The sequence below is a fragment of the Mobula birostris genome, chromosome 4, assembly GCF_030028105.1.
Source record: "Mobula birostris isolate sMobBir1 chromosome 4, sMobBir1.hap1, whole genome shotgun sequence".
NCBI lineage: Eukaryota > Metazoa > Chordata > Chondrichthyes > Myliobatiformes > Myliobatidae > Mobula > Mobula birostris.
The window spans coordinates 55738023-55759897 of NC_092373.1; the positions used below are offsets into that span (position 1 = coordinate 55738023).

The 21875-nt window shown below is 39.2% G+C and overlaps 1 protein-coding gene across 1 annotated transcript in view; it reads left to right on the forward strand.

The window, feature by feature from the left end:
• Window positions 1-21875, forward strand: part of LOC140197024 (transient receptor potential cation channel subfamily V member 6-like) — a 34563-nt gene that overhangs the window by 12128 nt on the left and 560 nt on the right. Inside the window, exons 6-14 of the mRNA XM_072256959.1 lie at window positions 1316-1488; window positions 5441-5587; window positions 6015-6221; window positions 6886-6972; window positions 11342-11418; window positions 13940-14105; window positions 18852-18869; window positions 19607-19673; window positions 20905-21173. Coding sequence (XP_072113060.1) covers window positions 1316-1488; window positions 5441-5587; window positions 6015-6221; window positions 6886-6972; window positions 11342-11418; window positions 13940-14105; window positions 18852-18869; window positions 19607-19673; window positions 20905-21173 — 1211 coding nt within the window. The remainder of the gene's footprint in view (window positions 1-1315; window positions 1489-5440; window positions 5588-6014; window positions 6222-6885; window positions 6973-11341; window positions 11419-13939; window positions 14106-18851; window positions 18870-19606; window positions 19674-20904; window positions 21174-21875) is intronic.

Sequence of the window (21875 nt, forward strand, 5' to 3'; positions counted from 1 at the left end):
GTCACCCAACTATGTGAGAGGCAATTTACAGTCATCTTTGAGATGCGGAAGGAAAGCAGTGAACTGAAATGAAACCAGGATGCGTGTCTAATGAGGGTAGGCTGATCAAGCTGGAGCTTTTCTGTTTGGAAAGAAGGAGGATGAGAGGTGACTTGATAAAAGGGTATAAGATGATAAGATGGAGTGGAAAGCCAGTGTTTTTTTTTCCCTAGTGCGGAAATGGCGAATACAAGAGAGCATAACTTTAGGTCTATTGCGGGAGAGTATAGGGGGATGTCAAAAGTAGGTTTGTCACACAGAGTGGTGGCTGCATGTTGCACTCTGCCAGTCACAATATTGTGAGCCAAAAGGTCTGTTCAGTGCTGTACTGTTCTATGATCTATGAAACATGCAGAGTCACTAAGAGAACTTGCAAACTCCACACAGCCAATAACCAAGATCAGGATCAAACTTAAGTCTCTGGAGCTGTGATGTAGCAACATGGCTGCCATTTGTATTGAGAAAAATTAACATTTTTAAAAGGTTTCAAATGTATAGTGTCATGACATTAGAAAAATTCTTTTGTAAGGTGGAACAAATAAATCAGAATAGAAACACAATGAACCACAGCATAATGTTACTCTAATCATCTGTAACTTAATATACATTAAGACTAGGATGCCATTCATTAAAACTATGACAATTGATTTGCTTGAGCAAGAAATTGAGGAATAAGGCATCAATAACATCCTACATGCTTGTGTGTACTTCATTTTATCTCCACTTGCCTTCCCTAATCTGACCTCAGATTTCCAGAGTACCCTCATAATACATAGTGCAGTTCTGTAGGAATGGTTGAGTGCACATTGATTACAATTTCCCACAAAGGAGATAGGAAATGTCAAGAAATATGCCCCAGCTTTCTCTTGGTTTAAGTAAGAGCTCTTTGTGACATAACCTTTTGGAACTGGAACCTTTACCATAAACACTTGATGAAAACCATCACAATCCCTACATCACTTTTCTGAATGCAAACATACAAACATAAAAAATTCAATAACATAGCTGTTTCATTGTATTTGTAAAATACCAATTAACTCACCCTCTTCCATTGACCTCATGGTAAATCTATACACATATGCGCACTTTCTTCAGGTTATTATTAAAACGTCCAGCAACTTGTACTTACTGAAGTAATACTGGAGGCTTTAGATCATTAGAAACCATATCAATATTAATTTACACGATTTATCTGGGTGCTTGAGGTTATGATGCTTGTGATGCCTTTCTACATTAATCTTTGGTTATGGTTAAAACTGAGAATTCTTTTGTACAGGTAACACAGTGCTTCATGTATTAGTCCTACAACCAGAAAAAGAGCAGGCATATTCCATGTATGATCTCATCACCTCTCTCGTATCTGAGAAGCATTATCAATTTGTTGAGAACATTGTGAATAATGATGGCTACACACCGCTGAAGCTTGCAGCAGCTGAGGGGGACTTTGTGGTAGGTAATCTACATCATTTCCAAAAAAAGTAGACTGACCTGTATATCAAACACTAATTGGAAAAATATTTGAGGATCACAGATCTTGTTGACCTTGGTGCAATTGGTAACGTTCCCTTCTCTGAGTCAGATACTCTTGGCTGCATCCCCTTCCAAGTACTTGAGCACAAAAATACCTTGGATCAATGCAGTAATGGCTAAGTACAAAGGCCAAGTTTTCCCTTTCAGATCAATGCAAAATACAAGTATTTTGAGGAGTGATAAAGTTCATTCTCGCCAATATTTATCTCTCAATGACTTAGATCATAAAACCATACAGTGCAGAATTAGATTCTTTTGGCTCACTTCATCGATGCCAACTGTGATGCCTTTCTACATTAATCGTGTTTGCTCACACTAGGTCTAGAAGCTTCAATGCATTTCCTGACCAAGTACCTACCCAAATATTTTTTTTATTATTGACAATAAGTTTATTGAATTACAATTCCTGTGCTTAGCAAAACTTGAAATAGTTACTTCCAAAAGCTTTCAGTATTGTCTATTAAAAAACTTTATATGCTTTCCATTACAATTTTTAAACTATTCAGTTTATTAGTAGTACCTTTCCATACGTGTCTGGTGATCTTACTCTTGTTCAAACAGTATTTAAAGATGAAGGACTGTTGTAATCTCTTAACTCCCCATTTAAAGTAAATCACATTCTTGGTAGGTCCAAAAACATTTTTTCTATTAGCAGTGGACTCCCCCATCTCACTTATTGCTCCTCTCCTAATATTTTTCTAATTATTTTCTGTTTCACTCTTATAAAGTTTGTTTATCACAGAAGTTGACTGTGCATGTGACAGAAGTTAATTTCCAAAATTTAGATGAAGGGTACTACATATGATAAAAATCTCAAAATTCTCTTCTAAGATTCTTCACCTACCCAAATCATTAAGTATTAAACCTGATTTTTAAACCCCAATTCACTTAGGCTTACTCAGAGGCCCTTATTTTTAACAAAGTCTCGCCACCCAGTTGATTTTCAACTATAGGTTAATATGAGTATTTGGATTTAAAAAAATGTCATTCTCCCCAACCACCTTACATAAAAGCACAATTTGTTTTACCAAAACTTAAACTTTTAAAATGAACAATGGCAAGACCTACAGCTCTACCCCAATAAACAAACTAGAAGCAAGTTCATTGCAAAGTTGAGGCATTTTTCTCTTGCTTGGTTTTGCAATGCGCATATCTCAATAATCTTACAATTCCATGTCAATGTGCACGATCTGTTATTGATTTTTGACGCACAACAGTTTAGTGATTACTCTGTAAACCTTGAAATACATGACTGTTTAAAAACTCTGCCCTGGGACCCATCTTGAATAGAAATACTTAGCAGTTTGGGAACCACAGGAATGGATCCTGGAAGTCAAAATCATTTTACAAAATAAATATCTACACTGCAGTTTTGATTGTATTTGGGGCCCACACCATAGGATGAGAAACCTGTTCCTGCTGTAAAGCCATTCAATGCTCAGGAATTTATTCCACCCTGACTCCCCTTTCTTCCTCCTCCCGTAGTCCCGCCAAAATCCAGCCCTGCTAACAGGCAGGCCCAGTGCGGTCTAGGGCTCTTGGGTTGCCATTTAAGCTCTTCCCCGCCGTCTAAAAGCCACTTTGGGGGTTCTTTCCCGTCCTTTTATGAAGTAAAACACCCGTTTGTGTGACCGGGCAGCTTTTGGGATGCGATTTGCAACTACGCCAGGGCCGAAATTTGGAGAATGCACGGTGTGCACTAACATCAGAGTGGCTGCGCCGAAGGCCTGGAACTCGGTCTCTCCCTAACCAAATAATTTTTAGAGTCAACTGGATCTTGCTGTGTAAAAAATTTGCCACTGCATATCCATTGAAAATGCAACACAAGGTGTAACTTCAAATCAGAAAATCAGTTAGTTTAATGCATTGCTTTCAAAATATATCTCTATCTAACCTTGTAGACAACTTCCAAGCATTGAAAAGAATGCATTATTAGAATCATAGAGTTGTACAACATAGAAACAGACACTTCACCCACCCCATTTATGCTGAATGTCTCTTATGTAGTATCATTAAATGGCAACTGTAATATTTCATCTTCATTGATATCTTTATCATATTCATTTTCAGATTTTCTAATTTCTGGCCTGATTTGGATCACTTGCATGAGATGTTGTTGATTTGGTCCCAGTGGCACAATATTTGTAACAAAAGACAGAAATAAATACCCATAGAATAATCATAGGAATAGAACAGCTTTTCTATATAGCTTTCATTTAATGTAAAGCTTTTGTAACCTAATTACCTCCCTTGAAAATAACACTGAACAAAATAATCGAAGTCAGTAGTTCTCAAACTATCTGGGCAAATGTGAATCTATCAGCATTTCATAACTAAGTGGTAATAATTTTGCATTTATCATTTTTGCTTGGTAACCTGTTTTTTCCAATTCCACATTGTTTAATTTTCTTCCAGGGAAGTTTTCTGACCCTTTGGCTTTGCATCATTTTCTCTTTCTTCTTTCTCTCTCCCTCATTCTCCCACCATTACTCGATATTTCCTACTAATATTCTTCTTTTAGTTTGAACTTTGGATTTAGTTGCATACAGAGATTGGTAAAACACATTTCCTTTGCTGCACCATTCACATTCAAAATATTACACGCTCAATATCTTCAAATGTTATCACCTAATCTTTCCTTGATTTTCTTCCCACATGGTTGGTTTCAGGTTAATATGAACCAGAAGTTCTGCATTAGTATATAGTTAGCTTTTCACTCAGACCACGAGGAACATAAAGATCACTTAACACAAATTTTAAGAACAATGAAGTGTTTCAGTAAGGTAGAATGTGTCAGTAGTCTAAATCTTAGACTATAAGACATAAGATATAGGAGCATAATCAGGCCATTTAAGTCTGCTTTGCCATTCCATAATGGCTGATTTATTATCCTTTTCAACACCATTCTGCTTTATCCCCATAATTTTTGGTGCTATGCCCAATGAATAACCTAATCTCTGCTTTAAATATACCCAATCAGTTGGCCTTCATGACCATACGTGGTATTTTATTCCACATATTCACCATTCTCTGACTAAAGGAATTCCTCCTCATCTCTGTTCAAAATGGATGTCCTTCTGTTCTGAGGCTGTGCCTTCTGGGTCTGAACCCACTCACTGTAGGAAACATTTTTTTTCCACATCCACTCTACATAGGTCTTTCAATATCCAATAGTTTCATTGAGATCCTCCTTCAATCTTCTAAACTCTAGCGAGTTCATCAAATGCCCAGAGCTATCAAACGCTCCTCAAATGATTCTTGTGAACCTCCTCTGGACCTTCTCCAATGCCAGCATATCTTTTCTTAGACAATGGGCCCAAAACTGCTCACAATACTCCAAGTGTGGTCTGTCCAATGCCTTATAAAGCCTCAGCATTACACCTTTGCTTTTATATCCTAGTCCTCTTGAAATTAGTGTTAACATTTCATTTGCCTTCCTTTCCGCCTCCTCAACCTGCAAGTTAACCTTTAGGGAATCCTGCATAAAGACTTTCAAGTCCCTTTGCACTTCTGATTTTTGAATTTTCTCCCCTTTCAGAAACTAGTCCACACCTTTATTCTTTCTACTAAAATGCTTGACCATACACTGTCCTATACTCTATCCCATCCGCCACTTCTTTGACCATTTTCCTATTCTGTCTAAGTCCTGCAGCCTCCTGCCTTCCTCAACACTACCTGCTCCTCCACTTATCTTCATTCACATCTTCACAAACTTGGCCACAAAGCCATCAATTCTGTCATCCAAATCATTGACATAAGTAAAACGTGAAAAGAATCAGTCCCAACACCAACCCCTGCAGAACATTTCTTCATTTAAGGAAATTTTTTGTGCAGATTTAGTGTAATAGTTTAATTCCTTTTCCTTCTGCAGATGTTCAACTATTTGGTTCAAAAGCAAAAGAAAATATACTGGACAATGGGAACAATTTCTTACTGTGTTTATGACCTCACTAACATTGATACATGGGGTGATCAAAAATCAGTTCTGGACATCATAACAACAAGCAGGAATAGTGAAGTAAGTGTGGGACCTGAGCAGACAGAAATTTGTGGCATTGGTTAGTGATGCAATTCATTTCTTTGGGTGAGTTTTTCATATTGCATCATATCCTCCACTTTAAAATATATTCTTAAATAGTTCAAGCATATGGATTTAGTAAAGTTTGTCATCAGTTGAATTCTATATTTAGCAAATCACAAAAGTGGCAGCAAGATGAGGGGATTCACAAATATTTTTAGATTTGCTAATGGATTTTTTCTAGCATTTTACTTTACTGCATTTTTAATGCTTTTTGTGCCCAAGAACCAGTAAAGACATTGTTAAAGTTGAAATTATGGAAATAACAATGTGTAAATTCACCTCATCTCAGCTGTAGGAAAAGAGATTAAAGTTGTGAAACAGAAAGAAACAAATGAACAGGCATTAATTAGCCTTATTTTCATAGGTTCGCAAACTTGTTGATGCTAAGCCAGTGAAAGAGCTATTACATCAAAAATGGAATTCATTTGGCTATAAGTATTTCCTCATATGGATGTTCTCCTATATTATGTACATCATTATATTCACAGTCTCCAGCCTCTATCGGCCTCTGAAGCCAATCCCACCGGGATTATCTGACAACCTCACCATCAGAACACAGAAGACTTTGGCGGTAAGAGCAAACATTTTGTGGTTTAGACTTATCCTGATATCTGGAAACACAAGAGACGACAGATGTTGGAATCTGAAGCAAAAAACAAATTGCTAGAAAAACTCTGTGGGTTGAGCATCATCTCTGGAATAAAAGGACAGATGACATTACTCATTTGTTAGCCTTTTACCAAAGGTTGTAGTAACCTTAAAATCATTATTTTCAAAGGAATCTTCAAACTTTATCACTTGGAAACAAGTATTTTGCACTAAAATAATGTACTCCAGTTTAATTAAGCATTTCTAACAGGAAAACCTTAAAGTGAAACAAGAAGGGTAATGGGATAACTAGTTCTGTAACATTTCAGTGAATGATATAAAGATCTACAAGATTTTCCTGGAGCATTCATAACAATGAATACATTTAAAATTTATATCAACTCATGAAAAGACAAGGTTCAAATTGTTGCTTTTAATGCTAAAATGATTAATTTACAACAGATTTCTGTTCAAGTAGATGTGCTTTTTGACACTACATTGTTCTTCATTTGAACTTCAGATGCAAATCTAATTTCAGCAATGTGTATAGTACTAAACATTGTACAGAGTCAAGAGCTGTTTTTACTTTAGTATGCAATTACCACTTCCCTTTGTAATAACAGTAATCCTTTTAAAAATTATTTCAGGAATCTTATCAAACAAAAGAAGACTACCTGAGACTTGTTGGTGAATTAATTACCATCATTGGAGCATTGGTAATACTTATTAGTGAGGTATGTCACAGGCCTTTGTTACTCCAAATTTGAAAGTAACTTTGTTGTCTGCAGAAAGCCGAGTCAGGTGGGAAACGTTCTTTGACTGCTCAGCTGTATCATCTCTTGGGAAGAGAACATACAGATAATGCAGAGCAGCAAACGATCAGTAATTGAGAGTGACAGAATCTGCACAAGGACTAAGATTCAATTAGTTTAAAAAGAATTTTATTTAATGAGAGAATCTCTCTGTCATAAGTTAGGAACTACCTCAGAGTTCTGGCATGCAGTGCAGTAGAACGATAGGATGCAGGGGCACAGCAGTGAATTAATTATTGATCATTTCTCCTCTTCAGATGTGCTGTTATAATAAAATTTACAATGGGTTATTAACAAGAATATTGGCCCGGTAATAATTTGAGTTATCCATTCCCAACAGCAAGTATGTCTGTGATAGATATAACACAAACACAGACACAATTGTTTGGCACCTATCCTCTGTACAGCCCCAGAGACTCTCAATCCTGGTTAGTCCATGAGCAAAACTTGCCATGACTGTGATTGATCAAAGAATCCAATAAAGAGTTTGCTGCTTATTGCTTCTTGCCAATTCCCAGTACAAATATCTCAATCTCGGTGCCTTCAAAAGTCACGAAAATAATCCAGATGATCTCACCAGTAACAATAACTAATTCAGCTAGGCACAGGCATCATATGCATTGTCAGTAGGACAAGCTGTTTTATTTATGTCCTCAAAGTCATATGCTGATAGCAAGTCTGGGGTGGTAATTGTATAAATAGTCAAGATTCCCCAAAGTACTAATAATTATTGCTAACATGCACACTTCTGTGACCTATTGGTTCTGCTAACAGCCAAAGGTTTCACATTCTGCTCATTCAGCACAAATCTGACAAGATCTTCCACCTCATACAAGTGATTGATTACTTTCCAAGGAGTTTTCATGTCATATTCATTTTAAGGCAATGAGGCATCCTAGTGTTCTTTGACAGAAACCCAAGACCTTTCAAGCGCTGTTAGTCAGTCGGACTGCTTTGTTGCACACAATGACTGTGTACATTTACTGTGCTTTGAAAAAGTATTCATCCCCCACAACTATTTTCACATTTTACTGTCTCATTTTCTAAATTTAAGGTATATTGAAATAGGACTTTTGAGCTAATCTATTGTGCATCACGTCAAATTAAAAGAAAAATTCTAAGGCCTGTAAACAATTCACTGAAAAATTAAAACCAAAATTGTGAGGCAGAAAGAAGTATTCATACCCTTTGAAATTACTATGCTAAAATTCCTTAGGTGAAATTTACTGTTTGTACTTTCTGACCAACTCACCTATTTTGTTGATGTAGAGAAATAGAGGATCATCTGTTTTCAATGAACTCATAAGAATAGATACCCCTCTCACTGTAAGGTCCAACAGTATGATAGATTTTCAACAGACCAAGCCAAAATGAAAATAAAAGAGCATTCAAGACAAATCAAGGAAATGATAATGGAGAAGGACAAGCCCATCTCAAAGGCAGTGAACATATCTCAGAGTTCAGTATAGTTCATCAGAAAAAGGTCAATAAAAAGTCACCCAAGAAGAATGGCACTTGTAAGAGAGGCTATGTAACGCCATTCAGACGTCAGTCTATGGCATCCTCTTGTACCAAGATAAGGCCACTCTCAAGGTGGAAGAGCAACACCTTATATTCCATCTGGGCAGCCTCCAACTGGATGGCATGAACACTGATTTCTCCTGGTGAAACTATTTTCCCTCCCCCCTCCCCTCTTCTGCTAATCCCCACTCTGGCATCATTCCTCTTCTCACCTTCGTATCACCTCCTATTGGGTCCCCTCCTCCTTCCCTCTCTCCAATGGTCCACTCTCCTCTCCTATCAGATTTCTTTCCTCTCCAGCCCTTTATCCTTCCAGCCCAGCTGGCTTCAATTATCATCTTCTAGCTATCCTCCTTCCCCTCCCCCCACCATTTTATTCTGGTGCCTTCACTCTTCATTTCCAGTCCTGAAGAAGGGTCTTGGCCCGAAACAATGACTGTTATTCATTTCCATAGACGTAGCCTGGCTTGCAGATTTCTGGATTTCCAGCATCTGCAGATTTTCACACGTTTATGATTTACTGTGAGGCCAGCAGTCAATCTGAGTGAGCTGAAGACATCAGTGAGCTGCAGCTAGAGTCAAAGTCATGGCTCTATAATCTCTAAGGCCTTGCACAAAAAAGGTATTTATCAAATAGTGGTAAGGAAGAAACCATAGCTAAAAAAAAAAAGCATGCCTTGCTCGTAAAGATGTTGCAAAGTTTCACTTAGGAGATATTGTAGAGATGTGCAAGAAGATCTTGTAGAACATTTAGGGCTCAACATTAAGTGGTACTTATGGCGTAAGTATAATACTGCACTTCAGCCAGATAACACCATTCTGACTATAAAGAATGGTGGGGTAGCATCATGCAGTGGGGATGCTTTTCAGCAGCAGCGATTGGAAATCAGGTCAGGATTGATGAGAAGATGAATGCTGTTAAGTACAGAGAGATCCTGGATTAAAACCTGCTAGCCTCTGCCAGAAAGCTTAAACTGGGGAGGGAGTTTGTTTTGCAGCAGAACAACCACCCAGAGCACACTGCCAGAGCAGCCATGGAGTGGCTTCAAATGAAGAAAATTGATGTCCTTCACTGGACCACTCAGAGTCCAGACCTTAACCCGATCGAACATCTCTGGCAAGACCTCAAGATAACTGTCCACTGCTGCTCCCCAATTAACCTAGCACAGCTTGAGCAGTTTTGCAAGGAGGAATGGGCAAATCTTGCTCCATAACATTGTGCAAAGCTAATAGGGATTTGTCCAAAAAAGATTACTGGCTGCGGTCGCTGCCAGAGGTGGTTCAACTGAGTACTGAGCAAAGAGGATGAATACTTCTGAACTACTGACACTTCAGGTTTTGAATTTTTAGTTTTTCATGCTTTACAATTTTCCCGGTTTTCTGGACTTCACTGTTTTATAAAACAGGATCATGTGATTCACAGATAAAAAAACTCAGTTAAATTGATCAAAACCCTTGGTTGTAATATTTATTTATGTGAACAAAGAGGTGGGGGCTAAATACATTTACAAGGCACTGTTCATAGAACTTGTTTTATTGATGATAAACCAGAATTTCTCACTCTGCCTCAAAATACTTTTATTTAAATTGAGAGATTACAATAACAACATAATGGCTGACAGTTCAGCCTCTGACACCACCTCTCCCTCATGTAATGAAGTTAACTCACTCTTCCGGTGACCACTGTTCATAAGCTAGATTGTGACATCAACTCCCCTATCCCTCATTCAGTCCTTAGCAGCAATGCTCAACACACCTCCCCAACACTAAAACAGTTACTATTCACAACACAACCTTATTTCTCCACTGCCCCAACTGAAAGAAGGTCCAGCACTCTGAAACACCCTCACTGGATTTTTCACAGCTTTTTTTTTAGCGTGTCACACCAGACAGTCAGTTCTTGTCTGACCCGTGGTGTCAGGATTGGTCTCCTTTCAGATTAACCGGGTCACAATATGAACGTTCCTGACTCGACCCTTTTTTGTTATTATGAGACCAAGTGGATAGCTCGACGCTCAACCCGGCACGGATGGAAAGCATGCTCGGGGGTTTGCCTAACTTGGATTCGAACTCGGGGGCCTTCCGGAGTCCGGCACTGATGCCATTGCGCCACCAGCCGGCCTTTTCACAGCTGCCACTCTACCTCACACTCAGCATTTGACCTACTCCCTGAAATCTACCTGAGTTCCTCCGTTACGTCTATATGTAAAGGGTCAGTCACTGTCTACAACATTCAGGTTCTTATGTGGTTTTCATAGTGCCAGTCTTATTCTAGGTATAAATAGAACCAAAGAGTCATAGATAATGGAAACAAGACCTTAAGCCTCCAAGTCTTTGCCAACCATCAAAATCACATTTTGTTCTGTGTGTATTCCCATCAACTCACCCCACGTTCTACTCCCTATGCACTAAGAGTCATTCACAGTGGGTCATTAGCTTACCAATCTGCACATCCTCAGGATGTGGTAAGAAACTGTCACAAAGGGAGTGGGCAGTTCCATGCACTGGTCCATGGCACTGAAGCTGAATTTCTGGTGATCTGACACAGCAGCTCTACCTGCTATGCACTATGCCACTAGTAGAGCTGATATTGTTCTACTTATAGAGAAAAAAGGTTAAAAAAGATGCATGTTATTTCTAGATTTTTTAAATCGATAGATGAAATGTAGCATAATTGTATTCTGAAGGGCCCATTGATGGTTTGAATAGCTTTTGCTGAATCTTCTTTCCTTCAGAAACAAATGTTCCTCAAAACTTCTTTTCTTTGCAGATCCCTTATTTGTACAGGATTGGTCCAAGAAATTATTTAGGGAATACTTCCATAGGAGGGCCATTTCCATTACTCTTGTAAGTCCAAAATTATATGTTAAATGCACCTATGCAGCAGTATATTGGAATCTAATTCTAAATGATAGTGATTAAAGTTGCAGTTTAGAAATCACAAGTAAAAAAGCAATCACGCTATCACTCGATGTCACAATTATAATTTGGGCATCTCTATTATAAGTTACAGTATACATTTATCCCATGCTTTGCTGTTGTTATTCAAGTTTTAGATGCATGTTTTGCATATTGTAGGACTTGCATCTCCACAAATAAAACCCAAATTAACACAGGCAGGGATTGAACCATCACAGACATCATCACAAATTTAACCCTGGAACTTGTTTTATTGATGATAAACCAGAATTTCTCACTCTGCCTCAAAATACTTTTATTTAAATTGAGAGATTACAATAACAACATCATGGCTGACAGTTCAGCCTCTGAAACCACCTCTCCCTCATGTAATGAAATTAACTCACTTTTCCAGTGACCATTCTAGTTATCCCTTTCTGCCTGCAGTGCCTCAGAGCTGAACAACTGATTTTTCAATGCCATAATCAGATGGGCATTATCACCCATCTCAACTTCTTTTTCTTCTCCACCCCAAGCTATAGTTCATATCACTGCACATTAGCCATAGACTTTCAGGACCACCTGGCACTGAATACACAAAATGACAACTTGAGCTAAGAGTTCTTGTCTGCAATATCCTCAGATTTGACTTTGCACATAGGACAAAAATCATCAACCTACAATTAATTTGCACTGCATGTTATGAAGTGAATTGAATAATTCTGTGCATCCTTCTTCACACAAGCACAAACACACAAATGCGCACAAACACACACACACACACACACACACACACACACACTATTAACTTGATGATACTTTACCATAATCATGCCAAAGTTATTTCTGGAGAAGTTCTGTCTTTTTGTAGGCTCTTAAGGAGCTAAAATGGGTTTCAATTCAGCAATGATCTGAGTATTAGCATTTCCAATGGTTTTTTGGGGATGAATCCACAACTAGGCAGAAAGAAACAGGTAATTAACTCTCAGCAAATACATATCATGCTTTTTTAACATTTCCTTCAGCTCAGTATCTATTTTTAGGCATTTATGGCATAACCGTTGGTTCCTCATAACATGCTAGGATGTTGAACTCTTTTTTTTGTGTGTGTAAACTTTTACAATGCAGTCCTTTACCGTTGGTTTAATTAAATCCATTCTTGCTGGAAGCCTGACTTCAGCAATCTACCCTCCAGTGACTGAATCCGTCTCCTCTAATCCAGCCTCTGCTGTTCTTGCTCAGCTTAAACTTTGAGCAGAATCAGTTTTCAGTGGGACTGAGCAAACACTTTATCACTGGTTATCATCTTTGCAATGAACCCTGTTAAGCTTTTCCATCTCCATTTTCGGCATGGTGATAGGCCTCAGTCACCATCATAAATAATGAGTATCTGGGCTCTGCCCAGTGTACATAGCAGGATTCTAATCTAGAGATAGGTCAGAGCATGATTAGTTGCAGTTACAAGTTACAGTTTTTCATGGTGGTTGTCTCAACTGCCAGTCACAGAGTGAGAACTGTCCTCATGCTTCATGAGGCAACTCAGTCAACAAAACACAGGAGACAATGTCACACTGTTGTCACCAAGTTTTCTATTCTGTGATGCAGGCTTTGGGGAAATACAACTTATGCTATCCATTTTTGATGTATTTTGACTACCATCTTTCACCTTGAGATTCAAAGTTTGTACTTAATTGTAGGGATGGAGCAGGTAGTTAATTTTAAAACATGCCACCCTCAGCAAGACTAGCAATTCTCTCACCTCTCTGTCTGTCCTTATGTTATTTGATCACAGACTAATTTTTGCTCATAATTCAGTTTATATTCCAGATTACTCTTACTTGACAAAAGCTTAGAGACCAAATTGAAAGGTGGTTTAATGCAAGTTCTAAGTGGTACTAATCAGAATGATCAAACAAAACAAAGACTTAACTGTAACAAAATTGAAAAATAAACGATCTTTTTAAGAACTGAACTGTTTTGACAGCAGTCACCAGGACACAAAAGCAGCTTTTCTTAAAGGGTGAAAGTGATCTTCAGAACATTAAGTCCTTATTCCGAACAGGTCATACAAGGATATTTTTTAATCAAAATAGATCATGCCATTCATTTTCATGTCAAACATATTTCATGGCTTTTCCAACACAGAAAGTAACTTACAACTAACCAAAAATCTTTATAGAAAATCATGGTGATAGAAAACCTTAATGCTAAAGCCACAGGACAATGAATTAGAAGAATATTTGGAGGAGGCTTACACAGCTCAGATATTCGCACAGCCTCTTAAGGACATACCTCCTCTAAAAATGTGAGGTATTATTTTGGCAAAATCAAGGCTTAGGTATTAATGACCCTGAAAGTTCAACATAAGTTGCATGACAACTATTATATTGAGTAAAATAAATGTTTCTATAAAACAGCTGCATGACTTGTTTTCTTTTATAGGCAATGATGAGTGTTTCTTTTGTTCTAGGGTCTGTTACTCCCTTTTGATTGCTGTGGCAGTAATCATGAGAATCCTTGGTAATGTTGAAGAAGCAGTTCCCATTTCTTTGGCTCTGATCATTGGCTGGTGCAATACCATCTATTTTGCCCGAGGATTTAAAATGCTTGGGCAATTTTCTATTATGATCCAAAAGGTAGGAAAACCAAATAAAATGATTTAGCAATGATGAAAAAATTGGATTATATTAAGAATAATTGGTCTCCTTTGTTTCTACTGAATTGTCATTTTACTTGTGATTTTCCGTTCATGGCTTCTCTGTAAACTCCTTTCCCAATTCATTTTCAATCATATTTTCCAACTTTTCTTAAATCCCTAATTATCAAGTTCAGATATGCCATTAAATTTATGGATAGAATGAGAAGGCTAGTAGAGAGGATTACACACACAAAATGCTGGAGGAACTCAGCAGGTCTGGCAGAATCTATGGAAATTAATAAACTGCCAATGTTTCGGGCTGAGGCCCTTCATCAGGACTGCAAAGGAAGGGGGAAGAAGCCAGCATAAGAAGATGGAAGGATGGGAAAGAGTAGAAGGTGATTGGGGGAGTGGGGGAGGAGGTTGAAGTAAGAAGCTGAGAGGTGCATTATTCTCTACAACTTTCGCCATCTTCAATGGGATCCTACTACCGAACATACCTTTAGCTCCCTACCCCCATCCCCAGTCTCTGCTTTCTGCAGGGATCACTCGTTAGTGATTCCCTTGTCCATTCAACCTCCTCACAAAACTCTGTAAGATTGGTTAGACATGACCTACCACATACAAAGTCATGTTGACAATATCTAATCAGTCCATGTCTATCCAAATACTTCTATATTGGGTTCCTTAGAATACCTTCCAATAACTTTACCAGTACTGATATTAGGCTCACCAGACTATAGTTTCCTGGTATATTCTTAAAGCCTTTCTTAAACAACGGAACAACATTGGCTATCCTCCAACACTCTGGCACCTCACCTGTGGCTAAGGATATTTTAATTTCTCTGCTAGGGCCCCTACAATTTCTGCTCTAGTTTCCCAAAGGGTCTGAAGGAACATCTTGTCAGGCCCTGGAGGATTTAACCACACTAATTTGCTTCAAGACAGCAAATACCTCCTCCTCTGTAAGCTGTTATAGGGTCCATGAAATCGCTACTGCTTTGCCTCACATCTATAGTCTCTGTGTCCATCTCCCAAGTAAATACAGATGCAAAAAAATCATTTAAGATCTTCCCTATTTCTTTCACCTCTACATATAGATTGCCACTCTGATCTTCCAGAGGACCAATTTTGTCCCTTGCTATCTTTTGCTCTTAATATATCTGAAGAAGCCTTTAGGATTCTGTTTCACCTTGTCAGCTAGAGAAACCTCATGCCTTCTTTTAGCCCTCCTGACTTCTTTCTGAAGTGTTTTCTTGCATTTCTTCTACTCAAGTACCTCACTTGTTCCAGCTGCTCATACCTGAAATGCATCTCTTCTTTTTTCTTAACCAGGACTTTAATATCTCTTGAAAACCAAGGATCCCCAAACCTGTTATCCTTACTTTTTATTTTGACAGGAACATACAAACTCTTGAAATTTCACTTTTGGAGGCCTGACACCCCTAATTTAGAATCTCAACCCGAGGGCTAGATGAATCTTTTTCCATGATTACCTTGAAATTAATAGCATTATGATCATTAGAAGTGTTCCCCTTCACAAGTTTCTGTCATCTGCCCTGTCTCATTCCCTAATAGGAGATCTAGTACCGCACTCTCTGTAGTTGGGATTTCTATGTACTGATAAAAGGAAACTTTCCTGAACAAATTTAACAAACTCTTTACAGAAATCCCAGTCAATATGTGGAAAGTTATAATCACCTACTGTCAACCTTATGTTTCTTGCAAAAGTCTGCGATCTTTACAAACTTGCTCCTCTAAATCCCACAGACTGTTGAGTAGTCTATAATACAATCCCATTAACCTGGTCATATCTTTCTTATTCCTCATTTCTACCCATAAAATATCACTAGACAAGCTCTCCAGTCTGCCCTGTCTGAGCACTGCCGTAATATCTTCCTTGACTAGTAATGCCACTTCTCCCCATTTAATCCTTCCCACTCTATCATGTCTAAAACAGCAGAACCCCAGAATACTGAGCTGCCAGTCCTGCCCCTCCTGCAACCGTCTAACTAGTGTCTACAATGTCATAATTCCACATGTTGATCCATGCCTAAGCTCATCCACCTTTCCTACCATACTCCTTGCAGCTGAGAACATTAATCCCCCATGGTATACTTTTTGATTTCTGACTTTGTACACAGGTTTGACAACATCTATCTCCACAACCACTCACTATCTGTTCTAATGTTCTGGTTTCTGTTCCCTTACATTTCTAGTTATTCCCCCTCTCCCCTGTGCAGCACTAGGAAACTTTCTGATCAGGCCCCACCTTCACTGGAAAAGAGCCCAGTGATCCAAAAAATCTGATGCCCTCCCTCCTGCCTCAGCTTCTTAGCCATCAGTTAAACTTTATAATCTTCCTATCTCTGGCCTTACTAGCACTTGGCATGAGTAGCAATCCTGAGATCACAACCTTGGAGGTCCTGTCCTTTAGTTAGCTCCTAACTCCCTGAATCCATTTTGCAGGACATCGTCATCCTTCCTACCCATGTCATTTGTACTGATGTGAACTGTAACCTCTGGCTGCTCACCCTCCCACTTAAGAATGCTATGGACTCAATCCAAGGTGCCCCTGATCCCAGCAACTGGGAGGCAGCATCCCATCCAGGAATTTTTCTCGTCCACAGAACCTCCTTTCTGTTCTCCTAAGCAATGAATCCACTAACATGATAGCTCACCTCCTTAATTTCTGAGCCACAGAGCCAGACTCTAACAGTATCCAAAACAGTATATCTGCTGTTGAGGGGAAGAGCCACAGGGATCCTCTTCAATGGCCGCCCATCCCCATTCCAACTCCTGACAGTCACCCAGGTACATGTGGAAGCAGACTCAGTGATTGTTCCAGTTGAATCCCCCTTGGTCATCTGCTCTTGAGCATCAGTGGTAGCTTTACACATGGAACATCTGAAGTAAGTTGTGTCAAGCATTTTGTGTGAAACAGGGGGATGAAAACGTGACATCATTTACCGTTTGAAATACTGTCACTGTAAGTTGGAACAGAGACTAGAAGTGAAAAATATGTGGTGGAGCCTGGCACAGTGCCTTTTCTAGTGTTGTCGTTTGCCAGGACATTGCCCCTCTCAAGGACTAATTCTTCTTTGATGGAAAGGGCATACAAGTAGATTTGAATTTTGCCATTGATAGCCTCGCCTCTAGATATATGTTTCCCCCGCCATCCGAAGGTAGAGCGTTCCTATGAAACAGTTCGTAAGCCGAAATGTCGTAAAGCGAAGAAGCAATTACCATTTATTTATATGGGAAAATTTTGTGAGCATTCGCAGACCCAGAAATAACCTACCAAATCATGCCAAATAACACATAAAACCTAAAATAACAGTAACACATAATAAAAGCAGGAATGATATGATAAATACACAGCCTATATAAAGTAGAAATACTTTTCTACAATCATTACTGAACTGTTCTCCGTAGCGAAAATCTCACGCAAGCGCCGTTGGCAGAAAATCTCACGCAAGCGCTGTTGGCAAAAACCCGGCGCAAGCACTCTCCAGTAACCTTTAAGCTATGAAGCTGCCAAATCATACCAAACAACACGTAAAAATACACAGCTGATATAAAGTAGAAATAATGTATGTACAGTGTAGTATCACTTACCGGAATCGGGACAGCACCGAGCACACTGATGTTGGTGTGTTAGACTGAGTCGTCGCAGGTTGGCTGGTGCAGTGGCCCCCACCCTCCAGACCACCGACAGATACCGAACTGCGAAGCATGCAGGGGTCCAACGGTAGCTGGGAGGTACCCAGCACATCTTTAAGAAAAAAGCCGAAATAAACATGCTAATTAATTAGGTGCTGCCTGGCACGTAATTGTCGGCCCAGATCACTGCCGATTGCCGATTGCATCACCTTTGATCTGGGCCGACATTTAAGTGTGGGGCGGCACCTAATTAATTAGCATGTTTATTTCGGCTTTTTTCTTAAAGATGTGCTGTGTGCCTCCCGGCTACTGCTTCATTCTCCGCGAATCGGTACAGTATCTGTCCGCAGCCTGGGTGTTGGGGTGGTGGGACACTGGGGTGTCTTCTCGTCGTCTATTTCCATTAGAGCAGGCAACTCATCTTCTCCTATGACTGCCCGCCTCGATGTCGAAGGTCGAGGTTTGTCGTCTGTCGTGGCTGATGTGGAAGGCTTGCTTGACTGCTGAGCCTCGCGCATTTTTCTATCACACAGTTCTTTGTAAGGACTCAAACCATGCTGCAAATATCCCCTAAACCTACGTACCCTTTCAAAATTAAAGTCGTACTTTGTCATTGCAGCAAAAATCTCACATAGTTGCTTTATGTTCAGTTCCTGGACGACTTCACTTTCGCTACAGCATTCGGTTTCGATTGTTATCCTTTCCTCTTCCAATTGCATCAGCTCTTCATCTATCAGTTCTTGGTCATGGGATGCCAAAACCTCTTCAACATCATCTTCGTCAGCTTCCACAAGCCAAACTCACTTTGTCCTTGCTTCATTCACCACGATCAAAACGCTTAATTATGTCTAGTTTTACGCTAAGTGTAACAACCTTACGAACTCTTTCAGGCTTTTCCGACACCTTAGAACTCATCTTGCTAACGGCTGCTCAATACAACGTGTTTAAGCAATGCCGGCGAGAATCCGGGGCAGAGCGGCTGCTCAGGGTGCCTTTTATCGCGTGCTGATTTTTTCACGCCCTGCCTTTCTTTGTAACAGTGAAAACACCTTCTGAAAGCGAAGACAGGGTACTAATGTAGGTCTTTCGTAAGAGTGAGGTTTTGTAAAGCGAACGTTGGATAAGTGGGGGACACCTGTATATGTGCTTTTCTGAAGTAGAATAAGCAAGTACAGGATATGTTTACCCAAACTATCAAGAGCAGGAACCCCAGCATAAATTTCATGTGATGAATGGAACCATATGAAATGAAACCCTCAGTTCAGCCTTCACCTTTGCTCCCATTCTCCCGTGCATGGAATTTATTTGCTTTATTTTATTATTTACAGTTGCAGCATGCAGCAGGCCCTTCTGGCCCTTTGAACTGCACCACCAAGCAACTGCCCCCCCCCCCCATTTAACCCTAACCTAATTACGGGACAATTTGCAATTTTGAATTAACCTACTAATCAGTCTATCTTTGGACTGTGAGAGGAATCCAGAGCACCCGAAGGAAACACATGCCGCCAAGGAAGGAATGTGCAACCTTGCTTTTGGAGTACACCGGAACTGAACTCCAAATTCCAATATCCTGAGCTGTAATAACATTGTGCTGTCAGATACACCACAATGGCGCCCTGTCCAGGCCCTTGTAGCATATGGATTTGAGGCATTTAATCTATGGATGCATACTATAGAAAATATTGGTTAAAATTTATTAAATGTCAATTAATATGTTTTTCAAATGTTGTGCTTAAACATGTTAGATGAGTTGTTTAATAATTACAACCAGATTAACTTGTAATACAATGTGACCATTTCCAACTATTTCACTCGTGCTCTGTTATTTTTTTGCAGATTATTTTTGGTGATTTTATGCAATGGTGCTGCCTGGTGCTTATCTGTATCACTGGATTTACCTCTGGTATGTGCTTGTTTTATAATTAATTAAAACATTAAGTTTATGATACATTGATTATAAATGATTTAGAATCTTTTGAAAAGTAACATAGATATGATGTAGCAAAAAGAGTCTGACAACAGCCTACCCCACATCAATCTCTATAATCTTGTTTCATTTATGGTTTTAGTTATCAGTTTCCACAGCGATCTGGGACCATAGAATGCAAAACTAAAACAACACTCTAAACACCAATTCCTTTCTTATTGGAAGCCAGTTCACAGAATTATGTCAGTGAGTGACTGGTTAGAGTCCAATGGGCTGGATCTGTCATTTGATGCCAGTTTTTGATGTCCAGCAGCAGGAATGTTATCAAAATTGCTTATCAGTTAAAGACAGGCAATGGGTCAAATGTAATATACAGCAACGTAGTAAATGTATTTCAGAAACCAAAGTGAAAATTTGGACTTATATATGGAACTATAAGTAAATCTGAAATTTTATAAACCAACTGGAATAAACCAAAGCTCTATATTTTTCGTCTTCAAGGCCATGAGGACAATCACTGTAATTGTGCCTCAGCATCATGTTAAAAACTCACTTCCACCTTATTTCTGTATTAAAATATTGAAGTGCAGGTCAAACTTCTGATTCTGTCTTGGATGTATTTAGCAGTGCACATTGTGGAAAAGCAAGGTATTGCTGGTAAGATAGGGTGGACATGATGTTACATGTCCTCCCTATCTTACCAATGCCCGACGAATATACAGCCCCCACATATGAACGTGCACCTGGGAGACAGGCAGTATAGACTTGCCAGCTGCTGCAGGACCTCCAACATCTTTTGCCACATAGGAACGTGGTTCCTGGCCACAGATCTAACTTGTGAACTAGTCAGGTTAAAAATAGTTCCCAGCAATGGAACACCGCTATAAGTGGAGTTGGACCTATATCCAGATGTTATATTTAAATTTGCAAGTGCAGATGGCAGAAATTGCTGGAGTTCCACTGAACAACACCAGCAGCTGTGCTTTCTTAACAAGATCAAATTCTGGGTCTTTGCTTTGTTCATAATTTTAAGAGAATCCTTGACATTGAATGACTAATGAGAAGTTTCTTTTACTGAAGATACTGAGAGCACCCATCTTCTTGCAATGCCAGTAACCTTCTCTATTTACCCTACCAATGGGAAACGTAGCACTATTTACAATTAACATTCAAATCTCTTATGGTTCTCTTTCCCTTCATTTTGCAGCATTCTATGTTATGTTTCAGACTCTGGATTTGAGAAATTATCCATATTTCAGGGACTTTTCAATGACCATGTACACCACAGTTGAGCTGATGATGGGCTTGATTGACCTTCCAGTCCCATACGACAAACCAACACCCAGCATCATATATGTTGGCTATGTATTATACATGATCTTTGTGTACCTTCTGCTATTAAATCTGTTGATTGCAATGATGGACGACACATACTGGAGAATTGCATATGAAAGAGAAGAACTGTGGAAAGTACAAGTAAGCTTTGCTTTTTGAAATTTGATTCTGAAATGTATACATCAATTAATTAGAAAGTGGAAAAGAGAGCTCTGCAGGAAGTGAGATAATTCAACAGGATTACTAACACTACTCTAAGATTCTTCTTAGAGAATCAGATTTATTATCACTGACAAAAGGTTAGAAATTAGTCAGCAGTAATGTTCAATTATATAAAATCAGCATAGATTATAAGAAAAAAAGGAATACTGAGATGGTGCTCACAAGGTTCATGGACTGTTGAGTAATCTGATGCCAAAGGCAAAGAAGCTATTTCTGAATCATTAAGTGTGTGTTTTCGGGGTCCTGTAGCTCCTCTCTAATGGAGGAAATGAGAAGAGCACACGAGGCTCTGGGTGTGATTATACATTAAGGTGCAGCAGTGTGCGGCATAGCTCTCTCCTTTCCCACCTTTCTTAGGCCGTAGAACCAATTTGTTAATGTTAAGCAGAGTAGTGGAAGCGCACTAGTGCTACTGAACTTTTGTCACTATGTCTCACCCTGACTTCTCAGTGTTTCCTCTTAACTTCTTTCTCACATTCCTACAGTGTATCCTTGCAGACATTCATTCCTCCAGTAGACAACCAGGCAACTTTTACTGAACCAAGACACAGCCAATGCCCTTTCTGACTTTCTATGGCTTTTGCTTCTCAGTGCCACACTTTCCAAACAAATGAACCTTTA